This window comes from Drosophila kikkawai, chromosome 4 (genome assembly GCF_030179895.1).
Source record: "Drosophila kikkawai strain 14028-0561.14 chromosome 4, DkikHiC1v2, whole genome shotgun sequence".
Classification (NCBI taxonomy): Eukaryota; Metazoa; Arthropoda; class Insecta; order Diptera; family Drosophilidae; genus Drosophila; species Drosophila kikkawai.
Window position 1 is genome coordinate 872,048 of NC_091732.1, and position 25,541 is coordinate 897,588.

Consider the following 25,541-nt stretch of genomic DNA (forward strand, 5'->3'; position numbering starts at 1 on the left):
TATAAAAACCTTCTGCTTTCTGTTGCATACATTTTCTGTTGGCATTAAGCTGTACAAGAAAGGAAGCTAACTTTGTATACCCTTGCAGATTATAATTGGACCATTAAAAAACATTTAAAAAATTAAAAAAAAGAAAAATAAACGAATATATAAAAAAATGTGTATATTTACACATAGCATAAATAAAATGCTGAAAACACACACAAAACAGAGTTTCATAATATTTTACTTATACTTATTATGTTTACAGGTTGACAGTTACAGTTTTATATTCCTAGATTTAAATTTTCTCTACATTTACCGATCGCTTCTATGGCAGCTATAAGATATAGTTGTCCGATTTTCAAAAAAATGTATATCAAAACTCTACAATAATAACAAAAGCTCATATCTTAAAGTAGATTAAAATACGTTGAAAGATAACGAAGTTATAATTTTTTCTATTACTTTCCCGTTGGTTCCTACGGCAGCTATAAGATATAGTCGTCCGATTTTCACAAAATTAAACCAAAAATCTGAAATAATATATTTTGACCATATCTCAAAAATAATACAAAAATTTTGAAAAACAGCCAAGTGAGAGTATATAGAAGACTATATGCAAAGATTTATTCAGATAGCTTTTAAACTGAGGGACTAGTTTGCGTAGAAACAGACAGACGGACGGACGGACATGGCTAGATCGACTCGGCTGTTGATGCTGATCAAGAATATATATACAGTAGAGTCCGGTTATAGCGACTTTCAAGGGACCGACGATTTTACGTCGTTATACCCGGAAGACGCACTAACCGAAAGGAGCAAAAACATTTTTTTTTTTTTTTGTTTATTTTTGGTTGATGTGATTGTAATAGGTTTTTAAAATAAAACAAATTAATTTTTTAAATCAAAACAAAAAACAAATTTAATTCAATAACATAAACTTCATAATAAGTCGTATACAAACATTTTCATAGGCATAATAAAGTATTAATCTTATTTCTATATTATTATCTATTTCTTTTTATACTTAATTTAAATAATCTGTGATTTTTGATTGTGTTGTTTTTGACTTATAAAAACAGTCGCGCACAGATTTATTTAGACGAAAAATGCTGTGAGTTAATGTCTTGTCATTAAAATTGGAACTGAAAAATTTATTCAACATTTCAGCAGCCTTGAGTGCCTCCAAAACGCTGGGCGCTGACACATCTTCATTTTGGTCTTCCACGTTGTCTTCGCTGTCCTGTTCGTCATCTAATATGTTCTTAACAATACTCTCTTCAGATGGTTCCTCGCAAATCACCACACCATTGTCTATAAGAACAAATTCATCGAGTTCTTCCTTCGAAATCGGTAGCTGATTTTTTAGAGCTCTTGCCCAAACCGATAGAGGAATGTCGTCCTCGATGTCAATATCGTTTGAGAATGAGATGCTGGGACCATCTAAATTTTCTCCGGTAAAGCCTAGTACTCTGACGAGAAAAACCCGATGTCTAAATTAGACAGCGGAATCGCTGTTTATTTCGCTACCGAGGTAGTGTGACCAAAAAAAGTTAAGGAAAAGCCTGAAACGCCGCGAAAATGTACTTTTTATGGCGTTTAAGGATTTCCTTGGGTCACACTGGACAGCTGTTTGTAAACAAATATTCAAAAAAAATATTAAAAATATTAATAAATATGGCATTAAAATGTCCTTTGTGGGTTAAATTCCATATTATGGGCTTCCCCTTGACAGCCCCTATCAATGCTACTTTTTTCCTCCAACTTTCCCTCCATTAGGGGTGTCTAAATAAATCAAATGAATTATTTAGACAGCGCGATATCAGCTGTTTATACTGGCATGACACTGCCGCATTAATTAGAGACTTCATTAAAGATTTGACAGCGCTATAGCGTTTTACACAAGTGCGAGCAAGACGACTATATTGCGCTCTAATGCATTAGAATAATGCATTAGCTACTTCATTGACGCGATAATCGATAGATCTACATATTATATACTAGATACTCGATAACAAAATACGGGTTTAATGAAGAAAATTGTAATTGAAAAATGTATTAGCCAGCTCATTGACAGTATGGTCTCACAATGAGAATTTTATTTTTAAATCATTTCGCTGGTTTTTTGAACTGAAAAAATATTAGAAAATTAGGAAAAATAATATGTTTTGCGAGGGCAAGGTTCTTACGCTGTAAAATTAATATAAACATTTTTTTTGGTAATAATTAAAAAAAATTTAAGCATTATACGTTAAAAACATAAATTTAAAGGATTCTGCATTTATTTATGCAAGAATACTTCGACGAGGAATTCAGAAATTCATAGTAATACGCCTCGAATGGCGGCCGTTTTTTTTTGTTTACCTTTTACGGTCGGTGTGACCGTAGTCGTATTACCAAAATAATCCAAGCAAAATTCAAGCCAAATTACACAAAATTACACATATAGTGGTCTCTTTCAAGGTTCTAATGAAGTAGCTAATTAATGAAAACTGCATTAGTGTATCATATGGGCATTACTATCTTGATCTGGCAGCGCCATTCAATTTTCGCAGGGTTCATTTTCGTCGTCAGAGTACCAAAAAAAACGACGTGTCTAAAAGTTCTTCTTTTTTTTTTTTCGACACCGTTTTTTTTTATATGGAGTTTGGCCGCTGTCTAAATTTATACAGCGGTTTATTCTCGTCAGAGTACTAGGCTTAAGCCCAGAATGCTTAAAGAAATTCGCATTTGTTAATGGCGAAAGTTGTTGCCATGCATCATTTATCATTAAAATGGCATCGGTAATTTTCGGGTAATTGTCATCTTTGTTTTCATCCATATTGCTTTAAATTAAATTACATTAAATTAAATTTAAAATTAAATTATTTTGCTGTATTTTTTTTTTTCGTCGCGTCGCAATATCCGGTTGAATTGTGAAAAATTTGGTCGGTATAAGCGGCTTGTCGTTAAAAACGAAGACGTGTTAAGCGGAGGTCCTTTCATATAAGTTTGTATGGGGACCAACCAAGCCATCGAGTTTTCGTCCCAATAACCGGACGGACGCTATAAGCGAAGTCGTTATAGCCGGATTCTACTGTACTTTATAGGGTCGGAAAGGTCTCCTTCACTGCGTTGCAAACTTCTGACTGAAATTATAATTCTCTGCAAGGGTATAAGTATCCCTGTACCATATAATTAGAAAAGCTATGGCTGGAGCTCAAACTTACCGTAGAAACCGCAATGTTAAAGATTTTTAACGTATCTTTAACTATAATATCTTCCCATTCAGCGGATTTGTGAGGAACGGTTGGCATTTTTTGCAGGTGCGAAACTCGTGTTCCCACAGAGCTGCGTCAAAGTGCATCTGCATCCGATTTCAGCTGATCGATCTGCTGTGGCTCATAAAAACGTAAACGTAAACAAAGATGGGTGAAGCTGCCAATGTGGGAGTAAAATGAATAGTTTTTCAGCTATTTAGGCTGTTTAACAACAGCAAAAGCAAAGATTGCGTCAGATCTTATCCGCACTAAATTAAAATGAGTTAGGGGACGAGGAATTTGAGTTTCTTTAATGATTTTTCTCTAACAAAGAACAAATGCCCCGAAGAATGTGTATAGGTGGTATAGGTTTACAAAATCTATAAAACAAAGTGGAGGTATGCCGTTTATATTAAATAGTAGCAATCAGAGTTCAAGTCATTCCGCCATCGTATAAATAATCGGCTGGGAACCTATTGTTATATTCGAGCTTCCCGCCAATTAACTGAATTTTTGTAAAAACGAAACGACAATAGGTTTTCATAAAAATTTGTTTATATAATGTGACGCCTTCTTTTCTTGAAGGGGCTGGTTACATTCGTAACTATATAAAAATAAAAATTTTTAAATAGAATTAAACAATTAAAAATAAGTGTTTATTGAATTATATCTAAGGATTCCATTGAATTCATGACTTATAATTTATATTTCCAAGCACATTACGATTTTCTTTTGATTATTCTAATCGAGATATTTATTAGTATTCCGAAAAGGCAGCGTTCTATTTTTACGCATCTATTTTGCTAATCTTGATGGATATAATCTTGCATAATGATCAGTGATCATACGCGTTTGGCAAAACTATCGATATAAATTCATCAGTGATCATGTTTTTATGCCAAACGCAACCAGCCAGTCGTCAAGGGAATACCCCTTACACTCTACATAAAAATTGTTAAATTAAAATAATTGTTAAAGATATTTTTTAATAAAGGTTGTTTATAAAAAAAAAAAAACATACAAAATTGAATACCCTGAATGTAAACAAAACATTTACTTTATCCAAAAGTTTTGTTTATGAAAATAAAAGAAAAAGGTTTGCCTGTCAGAACCCATTAGGCCCACCTTGCTGAAAAAACGATTGCTGCTTGAAATACAGGTGAGACTCTATCGATCGATGGTACCATCGATCACTATCAAAGGTTTTGCTTGCTATCGATTCAGTCTCGATAGTGCTATAGATTGTTCTCCACCTCTAATTGTGCCTCTATAAGTTTCGCATGCGCCTGAATGTAAATCAATAAATCAATATTACACGAAAATATTTAATTGTTATTTTCAGTATAGCGTGCTTTTTCTTTTCAAATAAATAAAATAGAAAGCTTTAAAGTGCAGAAATGTTAAAAGCGTAACCAGAGCAGAGCCTTTTTAAATATTATTATTATATTTTTTAATTACGAATCCCATAGAAGTTTGCAGATAAAGTCATATTTTCAATAATATATTTCTTTATAAAATAGTACATACTAGAAATCTGAAAATTAAACAAAAAATTTGTTTGTACAACAAGCTACGAGCTACTTTCGTACAAAAGTTTGTGTGAAGTTTCCGTGTAACGTTCTTAAATAAATCGCCAAATTCCGATTATTATTATTTTTTTTTTCAGTTTTACTTAAGAAGTTTTGAAGTTTTAATATCTAAACAATTTTTGAACCACTCAAAATATGTAAAAATATATATATATATATATATATATATATATATATATATATATATATATATAAGTATCTATACTACGTATACATATTGCTGTGTACAAATAAGTTCATATGGGTGCTCTTCTCGAGAGAATGTACGCGTTTCTAAATAATAATCAGCTCACATCTAACCTTTAACCGTAAACTCTGAGCCGGGGCATACTTAATTATAAGCTTAAATCAAAAACAAGTGAATTTTACTGATACTGATTATAATATATTTTTCATTTTTTTAGACAATTTTGTTCAAAGTCTGAAGTCATACCATGCGCCATACCTGCGCAGTTACCTTCTGAAAGCCTAAATCCAAAACAATTGTAAATTGTACGAAAATCATGCCCCTCTTCGGCAAAAAAGATTCGGGAAAGAAGACGAAGGCGAGGGATATCAAGGAGTTGAACAAGCAAGTGTCAATTGAAGAAAAATATAATCTCCATGGACTGTTGGGGACGTGAGTAGCAGAAAGTTAATCTTATTCATAGAGTAATCTGTTAAATTTTCTTTCCACGGTAGTGGTGCCTTTTCAGAAGTACGTTTAGCCGAAAGTAAGGAAACGCCAGGCGATCATTTTGCTGTTAAAATAATCGATAAGAAAGCGTTAAAGGGCAAGGAGGAATCCCTGGAGAATGAAATACGTGTGCTGAGGAGGTGAGAAATATACCTACAAAAAATGGTAGTACCATCTAAAGTGTGCGTGTTAAAATACTCTGGTTAACAGGGTAACAGTCAGATTCAGGATTCCAAGATTAGGATACGACATTTTTAATGCATTTATATATATTTTTTTAAATTTTCATGAAATAATGCGTTTTTGACTATACTGATTATGTTTTTCTTCTATTAAAGTTTTTTATGTTGAATATTTGCCTTCTACTGCAATATGTATTTATTGAATTAAATCTATCTATAATATTTAAATATATTTATTTTCAAAGCTTATTAATAAATACATATATTGTTTTTATACTTTTTTTTGTCAAAACTTTTTCCTGTTTGCTTTAATTTGCTTTCTTTTCGTGTGTTTAGGTTCAGTGCAAATCATTTCGATGGCAAATGTCCAGATGAAAGGCGGTGAGTTGTATATCCCCGAGATCCTATATTTTGAGCGCAGAGTTTGAGTTTGACGTACATGCATGTTTGAGGGTGCAATAACTTCGTTCAAACAAACTTTTGAGGACATTTGAAGATAATATTAACAATTACTTCCAATAATACTTTTTGATTATTTAATATATTCAAGAAAAAATACATATAATTAAAAATTACCTACGAAATTGTACCTTTTCAGATTAACTCATCCAAATATTGTACAACTGTTGGAAACGTATGAGGACAAATCCAAGGTGTACCTCGTCATGGAGTTGTATGTGAATTATATTTCCCATCCTACTCTTTTATCTAATTACATTTATATTTACTTTAATTTTACAGGGTTACTGGTGGTGAACTTTTCGACCGGATTGTAGAAAAGGGGTCATACACAGAAAAGGACGCCTCTCATTTGATCAGACAAATTTTAGAGGCTGTCGATTATATGCATGAACAGGGTGTTGTGCATCGTGATCTTAAAGTAAGCATCGCTAATCTTTTATTCGCCCTTTATTTGTTTGTGGTATAGAGTGACCAGGTCTTAGGCTTCCGAGATAAATTATGTATTACCCCACAATGGAGTTTAAGGGGGGACTTTATTTAAAAATCGAAACATTTTTTTTTTGCTTAAAAAACTCTTTAGGGTTTTAAAAATAACATGCCTCTCATGTAAATATATATACGATTTTAAAACTTTAAACGCGTTTTTCTCAAAACTACTTTTTTTGAGTTGGCCGGAAACCTAACTCGAACAAATCTTAACCGATCGATCTGAAATTTTGACAGTATATCCAAAATACCTTTGTCTATCGACACACGTAGGATTCTTTTTTTATTTTTGCTTACTTTTTTTTATCAACAATTTTGTGACGTTTTTTTCTCATGAAAATTGAACATTTTTTTTAATCACTCACCATTTTGCAAAAAATCAAAATATCGAAAAAATCCTACGTGTGTCGATAGCGGTTGATATAGAATCTAACAAAATTTGATTTTTTTGTTCTAGATCAAAAATTAAGGACGTTAGGTTTCCGGCCATGGCCCTTTCAAAAAATTAGGGCCGACGAAGACATGCTGCACAGCCGCCGTTTTGTTTTCGATTTATTAAAAAAAAATTTATTTTGTAGTTCACATCTAACATTATAAAACCTACCTTAAAAATTTTCGATTGGCTTTTTCATTTAGCCAAAAAAAAATCTTGAAAATCGGCTATTTTTTGCCAGTTACTCAGATGTCCCCCCTTAAGGAAAAGAAATTAGCATTAAATTTATATGCGTCTTATGAGTTCAATACTTTGGATATCCAGCTTTGTTTAAAGCACAGTGCTAAAAAAAACAGCGAACGAGAAAAAGCTTTCTGATTTTTCGTTTGCTCGGGTACTAAGAAGCGAATTTTTAAGCTGATCTCAGTTCACTAATTTGCTCTAAAATTATTAGCTCACTTCTAAGATCAGCAGTAACCCTATTGAAAATAAGTAACTGAATAATTATAATTTATTAGCCAGAAAACTTGCTATACTACAGCGCTGAAGATGATAGCAAAATAATGATTAGCGATTTCGGATTATCCAAAATGGAAGACTCGGGCATTATGGCAACTGCATGTGGAACGCCAGGTTATGTTGCACCCGAGGTGCTAGCACAAAAGCCATATGGCAAAGCCGTTGATGTGTGGAGTATTGGGGTAATATCATACATTCTGTTATGCGGCTATCCCCCGTTTTATGATGAAAACGATGCCAATTTATTCGCACAGATTTTAAAAGGTATTGGTATTGAAATATGAACGCAATATGAATAATTAATCATGACTAAATACCTATTTTAGGGGAATTTGAATTTGATTCGCCGTATTGGGATGAAATCAGCGAATCGGCCAAACATTTCATACGAAACCTAATGTGTGTAACCGTAGAAAAGCGATATACATGTAAGCAAGCGTTGGCTCATGCCTGGTAAGTATTAATGCATATTAATTAATGCGGGGATCTATTTTTGCCCAATCGGCACTATACTTGTACTGAGACTGAATAATCTTTCTATAATTTGTATTATAAAAAGAAGTTATAACAAAACCAGTTATACTTTTTTTATTTATTGGTCCAAACCTAAGATTTCTAAATTTTTTAAGAATCTTTGATTAGAAAACTTAAAATTATAAATTAATTATTATGAAAACCTAGTGATATACTCCACGTACCATTGCAGATATAACAGATATTTTTATTGTATAGATTTTGTTTTGATCTATTTAAATCTCCCCGTATTTATTGCAGGATTTCTGGCAATGAAGCGAGTAGCAAAAATATTCATGGAACCGTCTCAGAGCAGTTGAAGAAGAACTTTGCAAAATCACGCTGGAAGGTGCGTTTTAAATATAATATATTGAAGATATACACACAAATATATGTATATTATATTAAACTAATTTAAATTTTACTTATTTTTAGCAAGCTTATTATGCGGCCACAGTCATACGGCAAATGCAAAGGATGGCTCTTAGCAGCAATAATAGTAGTAGTGCAAATAGTGATTCCACTGGGAATAGCAGTACCCACAAGAAACACTCTACGAATGCAACAGCAGTAGGAGCAGAAACAGCATCTGGAGAAGGAACTGAAACAAGCCCCGCTGCCACAGCACACATTCTTCGTTTGCCTCAGGATCAGAGCAGTGATCTGGAAACTAGCAATACCAATGGAGCTTCAGTTTGAATATGAAAATAATATGTTACATTTGTCGTTTTTCCAATTACAATTTCTTGAATTTTAAATTTTTTCTAGTCTATAGTAAATATTCTCACTGATGTTTACTAATCAAAGCCAATTCTTTGAAATTTGCTAACAAAAATGTACTCTTCTTAATAGAAGTCAAAGTAAAAACGTTGACAAAAAATATACCATATAAATAATACGAATTACCAACCATATACTTAAGAACTCGTAACATCATCGGCTTGATCGTAAAGATCACAGCTGAATTTTCGTATGCCTGGCTTCAGTTGAGTACTCCTTTCCGAGCCACTCATTACCACGATATTTAAGTTCTCAGAGTTATTTACAATTTTTAATCTACCAATACAAACTTGTATAGATGGCTCCACACAGCAATTGCCTACTATATTTTTGGTTATGAATGTCTTCTAAGGTGATGGTGTTTCGATAATGATAGATTCTATATGCAATAACTTTAATATTGGACACACTCATCTAAGTATATTAAAAAAAAAAATTCAACAAAAACCCTATTAAATGTTTCTCAAAAATGATGAGCACTTATTAATTGTTAAATAATAACGATGGGGCGTCAAGACATCGGATGTCGGATGTCGCTCAATCTATCTCATATTGACAATTAAATAAATATTCAAACGAGAGTAGCGTAGCTTTTCAAACGCTGCACGTAGTAGACGCGGTTCTTAAAATTTATTGCCCATTGAAACTAATGTAAGTTATCTATCTGAGATCAGCCCCGGTGCCTGACTTAGGCACAAGTATACGCGCTTATCTGTTATGTATCAATCGATATGAAAGGAAACGAAGAATGTTCGTTCCATTTGCACTAACTCGAGTTATCGCGTTTGACAGCAAGCAGCAGTTTTGAAGTTAGCCAGTTTTAGTTAGCTATACACTGTATTTATTTAACATTTTTTTCTTGTTTTCTACAAAAAAATTTAGTTGTCTTCCTTTAAGATTATTTTTTTTTATTTCGTTTTTTTGATTTTTTATCCGAACTTCCAACTTTCTTTTTCGTAATGCAAACGCGACAGAACCAATCATCGTTGTCCTTGGGAGCAATGGTTATGCCCACACAGATCCTAAAAAATATATTTAATAATAAAAGTAGATATTTTTGAATAGTTCAATAAATACCAATGATACCAAGCATCGCAGCCATCGCAGCCAATCATGGCAGAACCGTCATCCACTTTGCCGCACGCGGGACAAATCCAAATTCGATTGCCTTCGGCATCCACATAGGACGAAGGTCGGTTATGATTTTTGGTTTCCACAATTTGTAAGGAGTTTTCAGCTGAACTATTGGAGGTAGGCGTTCTTCCAGTTGTTCCTGTTGCGACGTTTGTTGATGGAAAATTATTTATATTTGGTTTTGGATTCGTCGTTGTCATCAGCATTAATTGTTGTGGCAATAAAACTGAGCTGGCAGAGAGCGTTGACGTGGCTGAGGTATGCGTATGAGTGCTATTATTTGAGGTTGACATCCAACCGGATGAAGATGCTGCCATTGGTGGATGTAGATTTCTTGCATTCGTTGGACCAGGCACTAACGAAGGAATCTGTACAACTGTAGGATTTACAGGTGAATTGCCTGCAATATTTGTTAAGAGAGGTGGGTTTGCCGTTACTGTGATTGGGTCAGCTGCAAATTAAGAGGAAAATTTAGGTATATTATTATTTAATTAGTTATTGTTGAAAATAATACATTGTTTCGTTTTCGGTGGACCAGTGACCAATGGAGAGAAGCGTGCTAGTTCCGGCGAATGATCTCTTTCCCGTTGGATAGTCGGAGGTGTTTCGTTGTCCATCGTTTCACCAGTAAGTGGCAAAGGTGTGGATTTCCCACTTAGTTTCAGTGTTAATTTTGGTATCTGTGTTGGAGAAGGACTCGGAGTTGGAGGTGACTTTGGGGAAATTGCAGTTGTAGGAGTTGCGCCCACAAATAAGTTTGGAGCGGGGCCACGTTCGACGATGTTGTTGGTTAAAGGCAACACCCCGTCCCCGTCATCATCGGGTATTTGGATTATGGATGTGGTCTATAATATATATTGTAATACAATAAGCATGGCGACTTTGAAAACTAACACATTTGAAGTTTCAAACAAAATAAAAACTAGCTTAAACATAAAAATAAAAAATTAAAAAAAAAAAAAAAAAAAACAAACCTGTTGCTTATCTTTCTTTTTCTTCAGCTTTTTCTTGTCACTTTTATCGGATGTGGTCGACATGCTCCCGTTAAAAAAAAGATCCTTTTCCTTTGATTTTTCTTTCTTGTCCTTTTTTTTCTTGACTTTTCCCTCTTTTATTTTCTTCAGCTTTTTGTGATGCTTCCGCAGCTTGAGATCTGTCGAAGATGCTACTCCTGTTGGTGTTATGGTAATGTCTTCGTAAGTCGGAAATTTGGGCAAAAACGATTGATGATCATCGTTTGTGTAATGCTGAGCTGTCAAGCTATTGGAGGGCACCTTTTGTGAGGAATATGCAGAGCCGCAATCTACGCGTGATAATGGTATAAGATCTGCTCCACCCGCCAAACTGAATTTGTCGCCCCCGCCCATAAAAGTGGGCAATTGGAATCGCGGCGAAAATTGTGATTTGGCTGAAATGGAGGTTGCTGATGTGGAACTGGCGGAAGTTATCAAGCTTAATTTCACAGGGCCCTTAATTTTTTTATCAGGTATGGCCAGTATATTACTTAAGTCCAGCTGGGACTTATCTTGAAATGATTGCGGTGTCTCTGGCATTCTTCCTTTTTCTATAGCTTCATCGGAGTCTTCGTCTGAGACTTCAATGGGGTCGCCCAGATTGCCAGTAGCTTTACCTTTTTGCATAGTCAGTGCATATGAACTGTCCACATTTGTAGACACACAAGCTACTTCTCCACCTTTTATGTTAAAAAAAAAACAAAAAGATTTATTAATGTGGCTGTAAATACAGTTGATCTGAGTCGGTTTCTGTGAAACAAATCATTTTAATTTTGTTTTTACTCTGCAATTACGAATGCCAAATCATTTTAAACCAAAAAAATTTAAATAAAGAGTGTGATGAGCAAGATGACTATTTTTTAAAATGTAGAGTAGAAAAATTTAATTAATATTGATTGAAAATTATTATTATTTTACATATAAAAAGTCGAGGAACGGATTAAAGCTATCGATAATAAAGTATATTTGAATTAACATTCTCCTATACTTATTATATTTACTGTTTTTGAGCTACCGTTTTTGTGTCTTTCTGTACTTTAAAAGATCATTTCCATAGAAGCTATGTATATGATATATTCATACGATTTGGATTAATTTAAATCCGGAATTCGAAATAAAAAGAAATGATCATGATGATACTTATTCAACAAAAAAAAGACATACTTTTTTCTCTTTGTTTTCCAATCATTTCAATGCAGATATGTGATTGTAGGTGTAGTAGTTGTACCAAAGACAATAGAGTCTATAAGATAAGTAACGCCATACGGTTTTTTTGCACACGATTTTTTCGTGCTGGCTTTTGAGTTGGCTCCAGGCTCTCTTAAATTTTGTTCAAAAGCAAGCGAAGAGAGCGCTCTAGAGCCAGCCGTTCTCTTGTACGCATTCAGCGACGCCGAATGTTTGTGTGCAAACGGGCCCCAAGAAGGCCAATTTCGCTATTAAATTTATTTTTTATTTTAACATCTCTTTAATTTTATATACTTATTGATTTATAAATGAATTTTATTATAATATATGAATCATAATAATATATTATTAATTTATTAGTAAATTTAATTAGATAATTGTAAATACATATGTAATTATGTATGTATTTAAATCAATTATTTATATTATTTTGCATATTTGTTTAATAATAAAATTATATAATATACATACATACAGATGAACATAAAATTTAGTTAACTAATTTTCTGAATTGAACTTGTATACAAATACAATCCATATTCGAGATCAGCTGTTTTTGCTGCCGCTACTATCGCTCAGTAGCGCCGTTTCTCATTTAGCGTTGCAAAAATCATATATTTTGAACCAAATAATATAACCTAATAATTTACGGACAGATAATTGTTGTAAAATATGTATATGTACTGTGCCACGCACACAAAATCGACTTTTTACGGGGTATCAAAGTAAAAAAATAATTTTTTTTATGAAAACAATTTTTTTTAATATATTGAGCAAATACAAAATATCAACACAATTTCATACATTCCAAAAAATATATACTAACTGTAGCGCTCACGGTTTTGTGACAGTTACACTTAGGAAAAAAAAAAAAATATTTTTTGATTTTATTACAGGTTCTGAATCCTTGAGAAATGTTCTGTCGATTTTTTTGCGAATTTTCAATTTTTGCAACGCTAATTGTTCGAGAGGCGCTACTGTGCATCGCCTGCTAACAAGCGGTCACCAGCACAAAATATGAAAATTCAATTTTTTGGTGCTTGCGCTTGCGCACACGTATTATCGCATACATACGCGCTTTCGTGTTCTTGTGTTTACTCATACAAGCAAGCGCATTCTATTTTTAGATTTTTACGCTCTCAACTTTGTGAGAGCAAGAGAACGCGATTGTCGTTGCCATCAAAAATGAAGCCTCATATTGCAAAACGAATGTATGGTCGTGGGGCATCTTGTTAAATCTATTGTCTTTGGTAGTACAGTGTCCGATTTTTTCATAAAATTGAAATCGAAATTCTAAAATACAAAACAACAGCAAACGTCTGCAGAATTGATTAAATATGTTAAAAACCGGTTTTTTGTTTTTAAGATTTAGTCGTTCGACCAACCCTTTCCGACTTATATGAGTGAGAATAGTCAGAAGACTATCTCCAAAGTTACTTTCAGATAGCTTCAGAACTGAGGGACTTGCCTGCATAGAAACGGACAGACGGACGGACGGACATGGCCAGATCGAATCGCCTTTTGATGATTATAAGGAATATATAAATTCCGATTAAAACTATAATACTCTGCAATGCGGAAAAGTAGAGCTTTTGGGGGGTTGAGAAGATTTTTACGGCAATTTTCAAACTAATACGTTTATCATTTGATTACCGTTATGAATGATTTCTTTGTTAAACTACAAAAACTTTATTACACTTTTTTAAACTCTGTGGAGCGATGTTAGACTACCTAACTTTCTTATGGACTGATAAAAATCTTTGTAAGCCCGTACATTTTCTTTCTTGTGTTGCAATAACTTACATTCGGTTAGTTTAATAGAGTCGGGTGGGATTAAAGGTGCAACATTGCAGTAGTTCCTATTTTCGGAAGACGTCTGACGAAATAATTTTAGTTGGTCTGAGTTTGAAGCTATGGATAGATTTGTGTTTTTTATATAAGATTACTTTATTCGAATACTACATACCATCGTCATCTTTGACAGCAACAGAAGAAGTATTAGGTGGACCGGAGAAGGCAAAAAATGGAGGAATTCCCACCTTGTTTGGATTGCTACCCCCACCAAATCCCACCAGACCAGATACTACTCCAGGGAAAAGACCAGGTGGTGGCCCCGAGGGTATCAAACCAGGTTGCGGTGGAAAATGTAGAAGAGGCAGCAAAGGCATTGCCACCATACCTGCTCCTGCTCCTCCTTGATTGGCGGAGTATATGGGTGTAACTGTTGGATTTGGCGGTGTGACAAACTGGTCATGAACGACATTTATTTTGGTTAAAGAGATTTTTTCTGGAGAAGTGAACATAATATTCTTATTGATTTCATTGGAATTTTTATCTCCGGTTAAGCTTGGGGTTTCATATTTTAATTTGCCCTTTTTCTTCTCCTTCTTTTCTTTTAAAATCAAATTTTTTGAAATTAAATTCACTTTTTGATCTGTGAAATTGCTTAGGTTAAGAGGCTGCTCAGTGGATAAGTTTGCGGAATTAATTGAATTGGGAAATGTAATTAAAGATTGAGATGTTGAGAGATTTGTTGGTTTTATTTGATTTTTTCCACCCGGTTTGCGGCCCCTTTTTTTGGACTTAACTAACATGTTAATGGGATTAACTTCAGACGAAGGTCTTGACTCCGTTATATTACAATTTCTTATTGTTGTCTCTGGATTTAAAGAAATTAAAGGTGAAGGCAATGGAGTTTGTGCATTTGCAGGAGTTATGGTTGTCCCCGAAGGTAAGCTTATTATAGGTGTGCTTCCTGTTATAATGGGTTTACCAATTGTATTACTAAGTGGTAAACCCGTTTTCTGCTTTGTTATTTTCTTAAATATATCCAATTTATTTCGTTCTGGCTCGCAAGTCTTTTTTGCTTCTGACAAAATAGGCCCCAAAGTCTGTTCAATTTCATATTGGCTTGCAGGCACAGCAGATATCAGCTCAGTAGAACTTTCAACAAATACTGGATTTTCTGTAACCAAACTCTCAGGTGCAAATATTTTTTCGTGGTTTTCCATACAATTCAAACTTTTATCATCAATTGTTAAACCTTTTAATTGCTTTTGCCTTTGTTTAGCCTGTTTTCTAATTAGCTTTTCGAGTTGTTGTGCCTTATTTCCATCAGCTGACTTTTTCGACTTTTTAAAATTTAACATTTGACTTTCATTGCTTTGATTCTTTGCTAATTTTTGATATAACTTCATGGCTCTTCGTTGGGCTTTTTCCTTTTGTTTTGAATCGTTTTCATCGCGACTTGAGTCATCTTTCTGCTTTTTGTTTTTCTTAGATGATGCTTTGGGCGTCGGTATATTATTATTATTAAATAATGATGAATCCGAACTCTCCTTTGTTGTAGTTATTGATTCAGATATTTGTTTGCCATTATCTATTTCTAGCTCTGGCAATGGTGTCTTTATCTTTTTCGACAATGTTTCCAATTTGGCGGAGCCGGCCAAGGATTGGGGAATTAACGATTCTATGGGCGGTGCATCCAGACCTTTGTATTCCTCTACAGAAAATAAAAGACAACAAAAACAAAATGGAATTAATATTTTCTACAATATTTTCTATATGAAAGAAACCAGCCTTAATAATCTAATTTAAAGAGTGGTTAATTAAGAGCACTGTATCTATAAGTAAATACATACTTAGATGCAGCATCGTAAAAATTTATGCAGACCTGCTGTTTACAATAACTGCTCGTTTATATACATGTGTTCAAGGGAAAATCACTTACCAATTATATCTGGTACAACGGCTTCTGGTAGTTTGCCTTCAATAGCTGGACTGATAAATCCGCCTGTAGTCATCACCACACTGTTCAGTTCCCACATGGAAGATCGGTTCTGATCCGAGTCAACGTTGCTATTATTGTTTGATGAAGGGAAATACAATCTGGCTGGGTTCGGAGACTGGGATTCTATATTTTGATGATTAAAACAACCAAGTTTATCGGAGATTTCCGAATTAACACCGAGATCATCCAGTTTTTGTGTGGATTCTGCCTTTTCAGTCTCCCTGCACTCAGATTTCTTCATTGGGGGCAAATATTCGAAGATGTGTATAGGTCGCGTCAGGGTTTCGGCACTGCCCGGCTTCAAAAAGTTCATATTCGATGCCCTTTTTATAGGAAACTGTGGTACATCGCGCGTAAATCCCACTGGCTCTACATTACCAATATAATCCAATAGCTCTTGTATGTTAATATTAAGACTTTTTAAACTGTGCCGAGCATCCTTAACACTTGGTTCGAGACGATTAGCTAATGTAAAAAGTTTAAATGTAAGTAGTAAAATTAATATTTTTGAAAAATCTGTTCAAACCCACCATGTTCCATGTGTCCATGGAGGTCACGGGCAAACTCAAGCATAAACTTTAGCATAACATCTTGTAGTAGTTCCAAAGGAGCACTTAAAGTACAATTATAACCTATGGTTTGCGAAATCTGAGCAATCACAATTCGACAAAGATCTGATGAATATTTATCTGTCATTTTTAATTATTTTAGCAAACAGAGCTCCTTTCTTTATTTTTTACAAACTACAAACTAAAGATGCAAGTATTACGATATATATTTATTTATCGATATTTTTATTAGTAATGTGACATTGCTAATGTCCTATTTACATTCGGCCTCGCTACAATGAACACTGCATTTTAATAATCGGCGACCATTATAATATCATGTAATAAAAAGCACATAACCTGTCCTGCTCTGGTAATCGTATTTTTTTTTATCTACTTCGATATTGGCGAAATCATACGATTTCGTTTTTTGCTGCTCCGGTTTTCGCCAAATCTAGCTATCGGAATGTTACATTTCTCATCGTTTCTTACTGCTGAAACAGCTGTTTTTTTTTATTTTTTTGTACACAACAAACAACGCTAAGAACTGCTAGATGTGGGAGTAACTAGAATGTGTTCAGCTGATCGATCAGCTGTAAGTCGATGGGGATGCAGATGCAAGCTCTGTGCGAACACGTGTTTCACATTTGTGAAAAATCCCAACTGTTCCACACAAATGCACTGAGTGGAAAGACAGTGTATTCTCAATGATTGTACAACATGGGTGCACACATAAATACTAGTTTATATATGTGTATATCATTATCTATTAATATTTAATAAATAATTAGCTTCAAATTTATATTATACATATCGTTTGTTAGTAAAGTGTTGACCAGCATTTCATTTCGTTGTAAACGATAACAGAATACTTGAAGTAGGATACTCCATTAAATTTGAATATTCTAACAGGGAATTATAAATTTATTAAAAAGTTTGTAACGCAGTGATTTCCCTAGAGACTATTTATATTCTTGATCGGTATCAACAACGGAGTCAATCTAGCCATGTCCGCCTGTCTGTACTAAAGATATGTAAATGAAACTTTGCAGATAGTTTTTTGATTACTCTCGTATCAAAACTCAAAATAAATAAAAATAAATTGTTAATTAATACACATTTTTTTTATTGTGTATTAATTCCGTTTTTTTTTCATTTGACCAAAATCAATTGATTCTTAGTGAACAATTACTAACTGCAAGGGTATAGAAGTTAAGCCGAAGTTAATTTATTTCCTTATCTTGTTTGTTATTCAATTGATTTAATAGAAATAATACATTTTACGTAATTGATATAGGGGTAAATTTTAATTTACTAACAAGAAATAAATTTTTTAAAAGTACAAACTATGGAAAAAAAGTAAAAAATGCATCGGCCTAATATGGTGGTCCACATAAAAATGAATGATTTTTTTGTGTTTCATTGCATCTTTTAAAAAACGCATTACATACAAGTATCAGATTTATTTTTTGTTGTTAATTGAGCAAATACACATACATTAATAAAAGACTTTCTAGCTTTTTTTAACAGGTTAGAATTGGTTCCTATATAATGTATTATTGGAGTAATAAAGCAGCGCAGAGCCAACAAATGCAGTTACAAAAGATCCTGCCACTGACTCAACTATTCGATATTGAAAATTTAAAAAGCACAAAACATTTCAATGCTGAACTTAGTAATAATAATAATCAAAAATACTTAGAGGATGAAACTAGCATTGATAAAGCAAAGCTGTATTTCGTTCAAAGTGGAATATTGGGACCAAATACTTTTAAAGAGTCAAGTGACTTGATAAGAAAAACATCAACTATTCATGCTGATACGTGCCTTAGAAACCAGGTGAGCTTAATTAATTAAATTATTTTAAACATGTAAATATATAAATTCAATATGTTAGATCCGGAGGACGTCATTGTGTCTACGTTCGAGAGTAGCTAGCGAAAGAATGAAGAGTTATGATGATACCCTTATTGTTCTTAAAGCCGAAATAAACTTAATGAGAAGGACCTTAGACCAAGGAGAGATTAAAATTATTACCCTACGTACTGAAATTGGAAAGCTAAAGGTAAGAACTAGTAATATAATAATTACGGCATTCCCTTGACGATTTAATTACTGAAAATATCGACGTTTTATTTTATTATTTTTTGTTTTTCGCGCGGGGTCATGCTTTTACCTTCTGCCCAACCGACCGAGGGGCGCAGCCGTGTGACGTACGGCCGGCAGGTTAGGCCACGGAGGGCGAAAAGTTAAAAGTTCTTTATTACAGATTCAATGGGGTTAATATGGACTCCAAATTGAGGACTCCAGACGTAAGAACCAATATAGGGCAGACCTAGGAGCATGCCTCTGGCTTTATTAACCATGCAAGAAATATGTTAAGAAGACAAAAGTTTAGGATCTAGGAGCACCCAAATTGTCAAGAAGAGTTATTCTTTCCAGATATCAGTCATTAAGTGTATAAGTGACAAACTGGAAAGTGACACAAAAATATGTCATCAATTTCCTTTTGGAGGTTTGGAGATGTAATAAGTCAAGCACGACACCATGCTTGAAAGTTATTAAGATCCGATTGTAGGTTTGACTGGCATGAGCTGCCTTTATATTGCAGCCATAGTCTAACGTCATCAGCGTACAAAAGTACTTTAAGTTCGTAAGAACCAGAGGGAGGTCATTGATAAACAATGTAAATAGCAGTGGGCCGAGGTGGCTACCTTGTGGGACGCCAGATGTAACACCGACAAATTTGGGTAGAGTATTTTTAAACAAAGCCTTTTAAGTCCTGTCACTCAAGCAACTCTTAATCCATTGAAAAAGATCGAAAGGAAACCCAATTAAGTCAATCTCCCTTACTAGAAGAGAATGATTAACCGAGTAAAAGCCGACGAGAAAACCAGGTGGGCTTATGAGAAACATCTGGTGAGGGAAATGAAGGGACATATATATGAGTACTGAGTACATTATGTTCTCATGCTCATGTTCGGGACACAATGGTAATGGGGTCAAAGCTTAAGAACTATCTCCAGAGTGGGCGAAAGAGGGTCAATTCTAGTGACGTAGCCATTGGCCAACTCAGAGATAAAGATGAGGTCTAAAACATTTTTACTGCAGTTCCTAATTCAATAGTCCCAATGAGAGGTCAATGAGTCCAGCAGCCTGCAACGTGGATGACTGGTCACTTTTAGTCCTGAACTGGGGACCGTCCAGAAGCAGTAACTTCGCCAAAACCATCAGCTATGGCCACAATTTTTTCACTGATTTTCTCTCAGGGGCTGAACTGCATAAGGGAGCTCCGAGAGTTTGTAACATGTAAAAGGGTGTAAGAAGGCGTCTTCCTTTTTTCTGATTGGTGAGTCACTTATCAGTTTGAGCGATTTGAAGTGAGACTCTGCCATTTAAAAACGACTGGATAATTCCTTGAAACCGGCCGGTGTCGTAGAGCCAACAGAAAACAGTGGTCTGCAGCAATGTGATCTTCTGTCCGTTTGGACAATCGGTGGCCGATTTATTTATTATGACAATTAAAAACACGACGGCCAACGAGAAATTAAAGAAAAATATTAAATATATATTTCGCGGCAAAGAAACAAAATAAAAGGTAAAAAGCGCAAGATAAAATGGTCTCTAAGTGCCGGAAAATACTGAGTTTTTGTGATTATACAGCGTAACCAAGGCAGTTGCGCCAACAACAACACCAAGTCGAAGCAGCAATCAGAGGTAAAACAGAATGGCGAAGGGAGATAACGTTTTTTTTTTTTTTGCATAACATTAAACAAATTTTATTAACGTTGATCAACCAACTTAATGGTTATAAAACGTTGGTTAAAAATATGAGTAAAAAATAACATGGCACATGGAACAGAAATGGGAACAAATTAACAAATTTTTAATGACAAGTGGAAAATGCTAGTTACTGCTTTAAGACTCGCGAGATATGTCTTCCTCTTGTCCAGAGATCGGCGGGATGTCTACGTTTGAGCCTTCTTCTGACTGACGTGTTGGCCAATGAAGCCGCTAGGCGGTTGGTGTGAGCCGTGAGACGTTCGTTATAACGACTTGAATGCCGGTTGATCTGCTCCCTGATAGAGGGAATGTGGAGGTCACTTGCCAAGGCTTTGTTTCTAACGTACCATGGGGCATTAGCAATCAAGCGCAGCGCTCGGTTTTGGACTCTTTGCACCTTCATGACGAAGGGAGATAACGAAATATGTAGAATCACAAAATTAAAGTCACTGTTGTTAAATAATTCAGTTGTTTTGATAATCGAATTAAAAAGGTGGAGCGATAGAAAACACGTCCGACTCGAAGCTTAAAAGCGAAAGGTAAGGACTATGCTGCTTAACAACAGCAAAACCAGAGATTGCATACGAGTTTATCCGCACTAAATTAAAATGATTTAGATGGCGGGGAATTTGAGTTTCTCTAATTATTTTTCGTAGAGTGTGCACGGTGGTATAGGCTCCCAAAAGCAATAGAATAAAGTAGAAGTAGGCGTTTTATATTTAATAGGACTTGGGGACATTTTGGGGCAAGAACATATAGGAAAACACCGAGTTTTTTGAGCATGCTTGTAGCTTTGGCGCCACATTTTAAATCAGGGATTGCAAATAAGAGTTATGAGTAAAATAAAAGTTACTACCAAAAAATTGAGCTGGAAAGATAAAATATTTAGGTATACCATAATTTTTGAAGGAGTTCTCAAAAATAAAATAAACTTTTATAACCAATTGTTATTTTTTGATTGCGCTTTAACTCTTATTTTTAAATTTTAATAAAAAGTTGTAGAATAATTATTATTTTTCAATTTGTATAGAAAAGTTGAGTTATAACAATTATTTGCAATTTTTAAAATAATAATTGAAAATTAAAATTATTCTCCAATTTTTATTTTTAAAAATTGAAAATAATAGTTATACGGTCTTCCCACACAGCGCATCTGTGAGGAACGTTTGGGATTTTTCGCAGATGCGAAATTCGTGTTCCCACACAACATTAAAGAGCATTTAGCATCCGAACAGCTGATCGATCAGCTGTGGCTCATGAAAACGTAAACAAAGGCTGTCGAATTGGCAGTTGCAAATTTGAAATGGAGCATTTACCAACTATTTTGGCTGTTGTACAACAGCAAAATGCACAGATTGCGTCAGAATTTATCCGCACTAAATTTAAATGAATTAAATGACAAGGAATTTTAGTTTTTCTAATGATTTTTCTCTAACAAAGAGCAAATTCCCCGAAGTGTGTCTATAGGTGGTATAGGCATCCAAAATCTTCAAAATAAGGTAGAGGCAGGCGGTTTATATTAAATAGTAACAATTGGGGACATATTGGGGCAAGAATATACAGAAAAAACGCCAACAACTATTTTGGACATTCTTGTAGCTTTGGCGCCACATTTTAAATTCCATATCTCATTTGTTTCTCGCCAAGTGTGTATACACTTTCGTAGTGATGGTCAAATTTTCAGAGTTGCACCGAAAAACTATCGCCTAACTATCGCCAAACAAACGGTCGTTACATTTAGATGCGCTTTGATGCAGGTCCAATTGAGAAAATTCGGAATGGCAAAACCTTATGGACCGTTTGTTCAACGGATGCCAGATGCGCTTTGACGGTGTGTGGGAAGACCCTATTACGTGTCAATTTTTATTTTACAAATTGAAAATAAAAATTGAATCGCAATAACTTTTCCACGGAGCGGTATATCTTAAAGATTGACATATATAATTAATCTACGCTTCAATACCTTTCGTTTGATTGTAAAATAACTCTTATTTCATAATTTGTATTATAAATATTATAACTGTTACGATCCCTGTTTTAAATTCAACATTTTAATTGTTCCTAGCCATCTTTGTTTACATTTTCGTAGTGAATGATAAATTTTTTATTAAAGCGCATTTAGCATCCGTTGAACAAATGCTCCATAAGGTTTTGCCGTTCCGAATTTTCCCAAATGGGCCGGCGTTAGTTCAGCATTAAAATCTAACCACGGTTTGTTTGGCGATAGTTAGGCGATAGTTCTTCGGTGCAACTCTGATTCTTCTTCTTAATTTGACCAACACTACGAAAGTGTATACACACTTGGCGAGAAACAAATGAGATATGGAATTTAAAACGTGGCGCCAAAGCTACAAGCATGCCCAAAATAGATGTTGGCGTTTTTTCTGTATATTCTTGCCCCAATATGTCCCCAATTGTTACTATTTAATATAAACCGCCTACCTCTACCTTATTTTAATGATTTTGGATGCCTATACCACCTATAGACACTCTTCGGGGAATTTTGCTCTTTGTTAGAGAAAAATCATTAGAAAAACTAAAATTCCTTGTCATTTAATTCATTTAAATTTATTGCGGATAAATTCTGACGCAATCTGTGCCTTTTGCTATTGTACAACAGCCAAAATAGTTGGTAAATGCTCCATTTCAAATTTGCAACTGCCAATTCGACAGCCTTTGTTTACGTTTTCATGAGCCACAGCTGATCGATCAGCTGTTCGGATGCTAAATGCGCTTTAATGTTGTGTGGGAACACGAGTTTCACATTTGTGAAAAATCCCAAACGTTCCTCACAAATGCGCTGTGTGGGAAGACAGTAACAAAGTGAGAAATTTCGGAACGGCAAAACCATCCGTTCAACGGATGGGGGATGCAAATGTAAGTTCTGTAAGAGGATCCATTAGCCACACTAGCTTTTCAGTTATTCTGTCGATATTTTCAGCGACCTCGCATTCGCTAATACTGGCATGACACTGCCGCATTAATTAGAGACTTCATTAAAGATTTGACAGCGCTATAGCGTTTTACACAAGTGCGAGCAAGACGACTATATGGCGCTCTAATGCATTAGAATAATGCATTAGCTACTTCATTGCCGCGATAATCGATAGATCTACATATTATATACTAGACACTCGATAACAAAATACGGGTTTAATGAAGAAAATTGTAATTGAAAAATGTATTAGCCAGCTCATTGACAGTATGGTCTCACAATGAGAATTTTATTTTTATATCATTTCGCTTGTTTTTTGAACTGAAATTATATTAGAAAATTAGCAAAAATAATATGTTTTGCGGTAGCAAGGTTCTTGCGCTGTAAAATTAATTAAAATTATTTTTTTTTGTAATAATTAAAAAAATTTTAAGCATTATAGGTTAAAAACATAAATTTAAAGGAGTCTGCATTTATTTATGCAATAATACTTCGACGAGGAATTCAGAAATTCATAATAATACGCCGCGAATGGCGGCTGTTTTTTTTGTTTACCTTTTACGGTCGGTGTGACCGTAGTCGTATTACCAAAATAATCCAAGCAAAATTCAAGCAAAATTACACAAAATTACACATATAGTTGACTCTTTCAAGGTTCTAATGAAGTAGCTAATTAATGAAAACTGCATTAGTGTATCATATGGGCATAATTGACTAAAAATATCTTATAAGCAGTTTGTATGAAAACAGCTGTTTTCAGTTGCCGATATTTTAAGTTATTCAGTCGTCAAGGGAATACCCTGAATAATAAGTCCAATGTCTATGGAAATGCATTAAAAAAAAATTTTTTTTTCAGCGCTTACTGCAAAAGATAATGCATGTTCAGATGGAAGACTGTCGTAATCACACAGAAGAAACTTTAATAATTCAGAGTCCAATGCCGGGTCTATGTTTATTTTGTCAACAAAAATATAGTACTTCAGTAAAATGATCAGCGTAAATAGTATTGATCATATAATAATAATAGTAAATAGTAGTAAAAGCAAGAAAGAAAGATTACAATGGATACAATAAAAAAAAATAACAAAAAACATATTTATGTATGTAAAGAAACATTCGACCTTCATCGAGTGCAGACGTGCCTACGGACGACCGCTACGCGGGGTTTATTCTAGTAGTGTTTTTTCATGGTGAAAAAGTAAATTTGGAATTAAACTACGTACTGATAGTAAGGGCAAGCCCTACAGTACGTATGACATTCGGACACTAGTGCGTGAGACGTGTTTTTGAGCTGCAAAGTTCATTTATATGGTGCCACGCGTAACAAGCTCAAAATAATGAGCGGCGATCAAAAGAATGAGCGTAGAAGCTCTGTAAACCAAAGAAACGGTTGTTTCACTTACTTCTCAACTCGCGATATCGAAGCAGAAAAAACGTCTACCAAGCCCAACCCGGCTCTACTGACCGCCGACGGCAAGAGAGCGCGCTCTTGTCCACCCGCCCTACTCACTTCAGCTCCTACATCTTGGAGCTACAAATGCCAAACCCCACCACCACCGGCTTCGATTGAAGACGCACCAACAACAAGCAGTGCTGTAATTTCTGCAAACGCAGCAAAAGCAACAACAACTAAACTAACGACCAATATTGCGAAATCGGTATGCATACGAACTGGTATGCAAAATCCACTCCCCTCTAACTCAGTAAACGCTCAGCAGGTCCCAGGGCAGCCACAAAACAACCTGGAATCCATGATGGTGGCCATGCCACAAAGTATGATGGAACTCATGTCTTTTATGAAAACGACCATGCAAACGCTTGTCCAAAATCAGAATATGGTGATACAGCTGCTTGTAGCACAACAGTCGAAATAATCAATGTCCAATCTACGTATATCCACGTGGAATGCCAACGGCGTCTCACGGCATAAACATGAACTAACACAATTTCTAAATGAAAACCACATCGACGCCATGCTACTGGCTGGTTGAAACGCACCTCACAAGCAAATACAACTTTCACATAAGAGGTTATATCTTCCACCGCACAGATCATCCAGATGGTAAAGCCCACGGCGGGACCGGCATCCTTATCAGAGAACGCATCCAACACCATTTTCACCAAAGGTTTGCAACAAATTACTTGCAAGCTACGTCCATAAAAGTGCAGTCAGGTAATGGCAACCTTTGCATTGCTGCTGTCTACTGCCCACCTCGCTTTACAATTTCTGAAGGCCAATTCATGGATTTTTTCAACTCTCTTGGAGATCGCTTAATAGCTGCAGGAGAT

The 25,541-nt window shown here is 34.8% G+C and overlaps 3 protein-coding genes across 12 annotated transcripts; 2 read left to right on the top strand and 1 right to left on the bottom strand.

The window, feature by feature from the left end:
* Positions 1 to 4,443: 4,443 nt before the first annotated feature.
* On the top strand, positions 4,444 to 8,983 carry CaMKI (Calcium/calmodulin-dependent protein kinase I). Of its 5 annotated transcripts, none has more exons than XM_017178144.3 (10): positions 4,444 to 4,513; positions 5,215 to 5,429; positions 5,492 to 5,626; positions 6,005 to 6,049; positions 6,267 to 6,341; positions 6,410 to 6,548; positions 7,568 to 7,832; positions 7,895 to 8,021; positions 8,343 to 8,430; positions 8,517 to 8,983. In XM_017178144.3, the coding sequence occupies exons 2-10, from the start codon at positions 5,314 to 5,316 to the stop codon at positions 8,778 to 8,780; spliced, it is 1,254 nt and encodes a 417-aa protein (XP_017033633.1). In that variant the 5' UTR covers positions 4,444 to 4,513; positions 5,215 to 5,313; the 3' UTR covers positions 8,781 to 8,983. The 5 variants fall into 5 exon arrangements, with proteins under 5 accessions (XP_017033633.1, XP_070143702.1, XP_070143703.1 ...); XM_017178145.3 differs by lacking the exon at positions 4,444 to 4,513 and adding an exon at positions 4,536 to 4,629; XM_070287600.1 differs by lacking the exon at positions 4,444 to 4,513 and adding an exon at positions 5,057 to 5,073.
* Positions 8,984 to 9,675: 692 nt separating this feature from the next.
* Taf3 (TBP-associated factor 3) lies at positions 9,676 to 16,734 on the bottom strand. 3 transcript variants are annotated; one of them, XM_017178140.3, is made up of 8 exons: positions 16,517 to 16,733; positions 15,927 to 16,451; positions 14,163 to 15,698; positions 14,000 to 14,107; positions 10,970 to 11,688; positions 10,510 to 10,840; positions 9,939 to 10,446; positions 9,677 to 9,883 (listed from the first exon to the last, which is right to left on the bottom strand). In XM_017178140.3, exons 1-8 carry the CDS (start codon positions 16,680 to 16,682, stop codon positions 9,760 to 9,762), a joined length of 4,017 nt encoding a protein of 1,338 aa, XP_017033629.3. In that variant the 5' UTR covers positions 16,683 to 16,733; the 3' UTR covers positions 9,677 to 9,759. The 3 variants fall into 3 exon arrangements, with proteins under 3 accessions (XP_017033631.3, XP_017033629.3, XP_070143700.1); XM_017178142.3 differs by lacking the exon at positions 14,000 to 14,107 and having other exon boundaries at positions 9,676 to 9,883; XM_070287599.1 differs by lacking the exons at positions 9,677 to 9,883; positions 10,510 to 10,840 and having other exon boundaries at positions 10,285 to 10,446; positions 16,517 to 16,734.
* On the top strand, positions 16,337 to 24,347 carry LOC108082640 (uncharacterized). 4 transcript variants are annotated; one of them, XM_070287603.1, is made up of 4 exons: positions 16,337 to 16,471; positions 18,052 to 18,373; positions 18,432 to 18,599; positions 24,109 to 24,347. In XM_070287603.1, exons 2-4 carry the CDS (start codon positions 18,086 to 18,088, stop codon positions 24,241 to 24,243), a joined length of 591 nt encoding a protein of 196 aa, XP_070143704.1. In that variant the 5' UTR covers positions 16,337 to 16,471; positions 18,052 to 18,085; the 3' UTR covers positions 24,244 to 24,347. The 4 variants fall into 4 exon arrangements, with proteins under 4 accessions (XP_070143704.1, XP_017033601.1, XP_017033599.1 ...); XM_017178112.3 differs by lacking the exon at positions 16,337 to 16,471 and adding an exon at positions 17,284 to 17,353; XM_017178110.3 differs by lacking the exon at positions 16,337 to 16,471 and adding an exon at positions 17,293 to 17,411.
* The last annotated feature ends 1,194 nt before the right edge of the window (positions 24,348 to 25,541 follow it).

Bases quoted from the DNA above. Each gene is read 5' to 3' on its own strand.
- CaMKI (XM_017178144.3), top strand. From the start codon at position 5,314: ATGCCCCTCTTCGGCAAAAAAGATTCGGGAAAGAAGACGAAGGCGAGG. The intron at 6,342-6,409 runs GTATGTGAATTA...TTAATTTTACAG, and splicing joins GTGTACCTCGTCATGGAGTT to GGTTACTGGTGGTGAACTTT. The intron at 8,431-8,516 runs GTGCGTTTTAAA...ACTTATTTTTAG, and splicing joins TTGCAAAATCACGCTGGAAG to CAAGCTTATTATGCGGCCAC.
- Taf3 (XM_017178140.3), bottom strand. From the start codon at position 16,682: ATGACAGATAAATATTCATCAGATCTTTGTCGAATTGTGATTGCTCAG. The intron at 16,452-16,516 runs GTGGGTTTGAAC...TTTTTACATTAG, and splicing joins CCATGGACACATGGAACATG to CTAATCGTCTCGAACCAAGT. The intron at 15,699-15,926 runs GTAAGTGATTTT...TATTTTCTGTAG, and splicing joins CGTTGTACCAGATATAATTG to AGGAATACAAAGGTCTGGAT.
- LOC108082640 (XM_070287603.1), top strand. From the start codon at position 18,086: ATGTATTATTGGAGTAATAAAGCAGCGCAGAGCCAACAAATGCAGTTA. The intron at 18,374-18,431 runs GTGAGCTTAATT...TCAATATGTTAG, and splicing joins ATACGTGCCTTAGAAACCAG to ATCCGGAGGACGTCATTGTG. The intron at 18,600-24,108 runs GTAAGAACTAGT...TTTTTTTTTCAG, and splicing joins CTGAAATTGGAAAGCTAAAG to CGCTTACTGCAAAAGATAAT.